General features: G+C 41.1%; 1 protein-coding gene across 3 annotated transcripts; it reads left to right on the forward strand.

The window, feature by feature from the left end:
* Positions 1-1,674: 1,674 nt before the first annotated feature.
* On the forward strand, positions 1,675-6,059 carry LOC100383668 (F-box/kelch-repeat protein SKIP11). Of its 3 annotated transcripts, none has more exons than XM_020537451.3 (3): positions 1,675-2,034; positions 2,222-3,762; positions 5,278-6,059. In XM_020537451.3, the coding sequence occupies exon 2, from the start codon at positions 2,386-2,388 to the stop codon at positions 3,715-3,717; it is 1,332 nt and encodes a 443-aa protein (XP_020393040.1). In that variant the 5' UTR covers positions 1,675-2,034; positions 2,222-2,385; the 3' UTR covers positions 3,718-3,762; positions 5,278-6,059. The 3 variants fall into 3 exon arrangements, with proteins under 3 accessions (XP_020393040.1, XP_035814650.1, NP_001169781.1); NM_001176310.1 differs by having other exon boundaries at positions 1,864-2,138; positions 5,278-5,724; XM_035958757.1 differs by lacking the exon at positions 5,278-6,059 and having other exon boundaries at positions 1,675-2,138; positions 2,222-4,243.
* Positions 6,060-6,564: the final 505 nt, after the last annotated feature.

The raw sequence follows: 6,564 nt of genomic DNA on the forward strand, positions 1-6,564 counted from the left end.
GTCACATCCACTAATGATTGGATCCTCAACACAATCTGACTCCTCATAGCTCGATTAGTATCTCGACTCAATGCAATTACTTTCTTCTTCACCTTAGCCATGATACCTTGGTTTTCAAGCCATTGGTTGCCCTTCACCTTTTCTTAGTCCATCCACAATTCACATCGTCTCAAATCAACATTAAGCATCTAGTAAAACCATTTCTTCAACATTATGATCCTTGCTTGGATATCTTCTTGATATGAATGTTGAGATCAATCAAACTTCAGTTTGATTCACATAGTTTGTCATGCATGAATCCACATCAATGTGGTCAAGCACATTCATGATTCCTCACATCCTCTTCATTTTTGGCTTGGCACTCCCAATACTCGCTTCAAAATCTATCTTCATATTTCTAGCTTGATCAAATCAATGCACTATGATTTTTTAAATTTGTATCAATACAAGCAAACCAATGTAAAGACCATCTAACATCCATTGTACATTATCTCCTTTATCATTTGACATTTGTTGATATTTTCTCACTTATGCACCATTGGTTCATTTTTCAATACTTGATCAAAGTCAATCCATTATCAAACTTTTCTTGTTCATGTAAAGCAAGGCCACTACCGAGACCAATAAAAAATCATCAACTCATATCTTATTGACGATTTCCCAAATATGCTTACTTTCACATGAAGCTATGATATCTCATTTATCAATTGCATTTACATGTTGTCTTATGCTTGAACTAGATTGTTGCCATATTTTTAGCACAAAATACATAACTTTGGTATTCATTTGAACACTACATGAAATATCATCAAGTTTGCATCCTTGTTGAACCTTTGATACCCTTTCTTTAAGTACATGAAATATACTTAAAATTTCAGTTTAACACTTAGCAAACTTATTAGATCTTTAATTATATTGTTATTCAATTTGCCAAAAAATTATTGAAGAGATAGATACACTTTCACTTATTCAGATGTTTAAACAAATAAAATAAAAAGTCATTTTTATAGTATCTTTAGTGATAAAATAATTCATAACAAAATAAATAATACTTATATAAAATTTTTAAAAAATATAAATAATAAAGTATGATATAAAATAAAAAATCACATAATTTAAGAAGAAAATATATAATAGTATTTTTATGAAGTAATCAAGTATATGTTAGTAATTATGTGTTACTAGGATATAGTCCGTGCTAGCGCTATGATCTTGGGAAGGGGAGAGGGAGGATCGACGATGGCGATGACGCGAGAGAGGTGCCGGTAGCAGAGTCACAAGTGAGGGGGAGAGGGAAGAGATGTTGGGTCGTGGAGAGAGGGGCCAGCGACGTTAGGGAGGGATCGACGATGGTAGCGGTACGAGTGAGGTGGAGGGGCGGTGGAGTCACGTGGGATGGGAATCAGACGATAAGAGGGGAGGGGGTGTGGGTCGCTGTAGAGGAAGGGAGATGAGAGATGATCTAAAATAATAGTGATCATTTTATTTAATGAAGAGAAATGAATCAAACGATCTGAATCGTTGATTTTGATGATGCGTTAAGTCTGTTTGTATTTTATTGGATGAGTTTTGCAAAAGTTTAAACGGATGAATTATAAAATGGTCTAGACATAAATATATAATTATATTATACCTGTTTAAAATATTTAAGAACGATTTCACACGGTCTAAACCGATGCAGTGAAACAGATGGCTTGACCGGTTCCATATGCGGCGGCGGCACACGCCATACAGCAGGGAAAGCATTCGCCGCAGACCCGTGGTAGAAGAAGAGGGTGAGACCAGTCCATCTATTTCTAGCTATCCATCTTCTATATATATACGCAGTTATATTATATGGCCAATTAGATAGAGATTAGAGAGGGAGCTGGGAATGAAATTTTGTACAGGGAAGAGAGAGAGAGAGGGTAGTTGATGGGAAGGGTTTGATGTGACTGCCCTTTCTTTTCGCTTTGCTTCCTGGATCCAACTGCCGCCGCCGCATCTGTCTTCGTTGATTCGGTGTTCTTCGATCGGATGCCTTTATCTGCCTAGGTACGTGCGCCGATTCTTGCGTCGGGGGATTCAATTCTCGGATGGGTGGAGGGGGATTCGTCATTCGTGTTACTGAGCTATGAGTGGGTGGATGGGTTCGTGAGGTGCTTACCAGATCTCAGCTTCTCGATCTGTCCTTCGCGATTTGTCGCCCAATTCGTTTACCTCCTCCTATTTCTGCTCGCAGATCGGAGCAAGAGCAAAGCGCGGGGTGTAAATCCTGAGAGGAGGAAGAGAAGGAGGAGAGGAGATCGAGACCGGCTCCCCCCGTCTTGCTTGTGCTTGTCGCGTACGGTTCTTGTAAGAACCCGCAGCTGCCGCGTCCGGTTCTTTCAAGAACCCGCGGCGGGGATGGATCTGTACGACAAGCGAGAGGACATGGCGTTGCAAGACGGGGACTCCTGCCTGGCTTCCCGGGCTTCGCGGGGCGGATGCGACGTCGATTTACAGTGGGTGGATGGCCTCCTCGAAGGCGCCGGACGGAAGCGGCGTGCGCCGGAAGACTTCGAAGACGAGGTCCAGAAAATGGACGAGGTGGATGGCGGTGGCAAGCGCAGCAAGCCGCCGTCACCGCAGCCACACACGCCAGATATTCATGAAGCTCATGTCCCTGGCCGCCGCACCACCGTGGTGGCTGGTGGTGGGGAGCACAGCGGTGGTGGGGGTGACCTCATAGGAGAAATCGGTCGGGACCTGTCCATCAACTGCCTCCTCCGGCTGTCTCGGTCAGAGTATGGCTCAGTGGCATCGTTGAATCATGATTTCCGGTCTCTGGTGAGAGGAGGGGGGATCTACAGGCTGCGGCGGCAGAATAACATAGCGGAGCATTGGGTGTACTTCTCCTGTAATGTTTTGGAGTGGGATGCCTATGACCCCTACCGCAAGCGTTGGATCTCGGTGCCCAAGATGCCGCCTGACGAGTGCTTCATGTGCTCGGACAAGGAGTCTTTGGCTGTGGGCACCGAACTACTTGTGTTTGGGATGGCACATATTGTCTTCAGATACAGTATACTGACAAACTCTTGGTCACGAGGTGAGGTGATGAACTCTCCTCGGTGTTTATTTGGGTCGGCAAGCGTTGGTGAGAAGGCATATGTTGCTGGTGGCACTGATTCTCTTGGCAGGATCCTTAGCTCAGCAGAGCTATACAACTCTGAGACACATACTTGGACACCTCTTCCTAGCATGAATAAGGCACGGAAAAATTGCTCTGGGTTGTTCATGGATGGCAAGTTTTATGTAATTGGCGGTGTGACAAACAACAACATGGTATTGACCTGCGGTGAAGTGTACGATGTGCAGAGCAAGACTTGGAGGGTGATCGAGAACATGTCTGGTGGTCTAAATGGAGTGAGCGGTGCACCCCCACTTGTTGCAGTGGTCAAGAATGAGCTTTATGCTGCTGACTATAGTGAGAAGGATGTGAAGAAGTATGACAAGCAGAATAATAGGTGGATCACACTTGGTAAATTGCCTGAGCGATCTGTGTCCATGAATGGATGGGGCCTTGCATTCAGGGCATGTGGTGAGAGGCTTATTGTCATTGGTGGCCCAAGAACGCCAGTTGGGGGAACGATTGAGCTAACCTCATGGATTCCTGATGACAAGCCACCTGTGTGGAATCTGATGGACAGACGGCCATCTGGAAATTTTGTGTATAATTGCGCTGTGATGAGCTGCTGAGTTCACTTCATCAAGGATTCTGCACAGTGATGTTTACAAAGAGAGGTATTCACAATGGAAGGCCTGTTTAGCTTCAGCACTCCATGAGTTTCTGCCTTTGACCTGGTAGCTGATGTAGTTGGCATCAGCAGAGCAGCAGCAGGATCTTGTAAAACTTGAGTTCATACGTCAGTTTCCGCCCCGACTAATCCTTTTCTTTCATTTACATTTGGATCAGTCTTAAGATCTAGAAGATGATACCATGCAAAAGATGTCATACCAATAATCTAGAAACATCAAATTTCGGAGGCCTTCCATCATTGATGATGCCATAGCAATTTGTTTTGATCATATTCCCTTATCTATGTCTGCAACAAAAGAAGTGACCATCTTGTTATTACTGTATTATTATTTTTGAGTTATCATATATGTTGCACTTTCATTCCTTTATACATTTATTTGGATGGATGACCTTGGGATGGGTTCCAGCTAAACTGTTTGAACAGAGCATGATTATAAATTGGACTCCTGTTTGGAGTTTGGACTATTATCGCTTTCCCTTAAAATTAGATCAGATAAACATCTTGAAAGTTATCCTATGGCACACAAGCAGATATTGAATGCATCTATTTGGTTCATTCAAATTGTCGTGAAATATTTTCCTTTTCCTTATCTGCTCTGAGATCCTGTAATTGTCATGCACTTGAATGCTTTATTTGAACTTTTGCGTACTTGATGGTTGTTTTGGTCAAAACAACTACAAGAATATGAATCTGTTGATTTTTGTTTATGGAATGAATTGGCTATTTGAAAAACATCAATATGTTGAGTGAGGATTATACAAAAAACGAGATGTAGGTATCATTTTGATGCCAATTTTTTGAGTGAGGATTATACAAAAAACGAGATGTAGGTTCCTTTCTATATTATGAAATATATCCTTGTAATCACAGCCTTAATTACCACTCAAAACGACTACTACCTTCTTTCCAAAAAAAACTTGATGTTTTAGGAATTTAAAAACGCCCCAAAAAACTTGCTCTTAGATGATTTATTGTGCCCATATCAGCCTAAGGTTACAGTATGCATGCCTCCATGCATTCCTTTTAATGAGGGGTTTATTCCTTAATAAGCATGGTTCATTTTTAATAATAAGGGTACATGGGTAATTCCTGTTGAGCTCTAACCTGTCCCCTAAAATATAAGTTTTTCTGGGATGGAGATTTTGCAGCATCAGACCTTCATTACTGAAACATTTAATTTCACATGATTGTTCCTCATTTCGTTTTCATTAGCCACATAAGCATGACATTGTTTTCTTGTGTAGCCAGCTTTATGATGTCTGTGTCTTTTGACCTCTTTTGAGTGTTCATTCAAGGTGAAGCATAATATTTATTTAATAACTGACTTAACTTCACATGATTGTTCCTCTACTTCCTTTTCATCACCCACATATGCATGGCATGGTTTTTCTGCTGTAGCGACCTGTATTCTGTTTCTATGTTTTTGTGACCTCTTTTGAGTGTTCATTTAAGGTCAAGCATAATATTTATTTGATAACTGCTGTTTTACACCTTGCAGAAGCTGATGCTCATGAACTGAATACAAACAAAAGATTTCCATGACACTTAAACCAGTGACTGTTGTGAGTGCTGGGTTCTTTTTTGGACAAGTACCTCTTTGGACTGTTCTTTTTTGAGTAAGGAAAAAGGGCGCTAGATTTGACATGGTAATCTGAATTTCAAAGGATTTTGATTCCTTGTTCTCGATGGAAATCTAGCTGGTTTGAGATGCTCACCAGTCACCATTTTGTTTGACAAAACTAACTGGTATAATCCGTTATTGGAGTCTGACTGCAAAAAGGTATATTTCCATGTGTTTCGTCCGCAGCACAGGGTTATTGCACCTGGTAGAAATCAGGTGCTGTTCCATCACTAGTTCGACTTGAGATTTGCTCTGTTTTTTAAAGAATAAAACAGTGAACTCTTGCACCATTTCGCTTTTGTTACATAGTGATTTTCTGACTTGAGATTTGCTCTGTTTTTTAAATACTATCTGACGGAGGAATGTAAATGTGCAAGTTGGCGTAAGGTTCTCGACTCTGAACCTCTGACATTAACCGTTCTCTTCCAACATAGTGATTTTCTGCACTTTACCAAGTTTTTACACCTCTGCAGCAGCTAATCATTTTTTTGCTGAATTAATAGTTTTTTATGCGGTAGTGTGAACTACTTTTTTTTTCATTTTTGTTGGGAGTCTTAACATGAGGCCATGACCCATAAGCACTCAATTGTCGCACATATACGGCATATTTTTATTTTGCTAGCGAAGGAATACCTTAGTGGAGAATTTCGTTGAAGATAGATTAAAAAGCGCTATCTGGTGGAATAGATTGAAATGTGTGTGAAAGGCAACATTGGATGGTCAGTCTGGAAAAGTTGTTTTTGCCTTTTTGCGGGGCGTGGAGAAGAGATGGACGACGTAACGGCTGCTGTTTCTGGTTTTGGTTTCTCATCGTCAGCGTCACCATCTTTTTTGTCTTTATGTTTTTCTCAACCTGTTTCTGAGCTTTCGATCTCGTCGGCGGAGCCCCATCCGCAACAGAAAAAAGGTCTACCTATCTTACTGCAAGTTTATGTGGCTACATAATACTCCATCCTGATTCCTAATTCATACTTGAGTTATAGTAGGCATTGTGAGGAGTAATTAGTTAATTTTTTATTCTAATATTGGTGAACCTATATGAATTAAGGTGGCTGGTTTCACTTTCATGTAAGTATTTTTTCTATCAACATTTGCAAAAAGTTTCGGGTCCAACTGAACGTGTTGTCGGTGCATCTAGAAAAGAGCACAAGAATTCATGGGGCT

This window comes from Zea mays, chromosome 5 (genome assembly GCF_902167145.1).
Source record: "Zea mays cultivar B73 chromosome 5, Zm-B73-REFERENCE-NAM-5.0, whole genome shotgun sequence".
NCBI lineage: Eukaryota > Viridiplantae > Streptophyta > Magnoliopsida > Poales > Poaceae > Zea > Zea mays.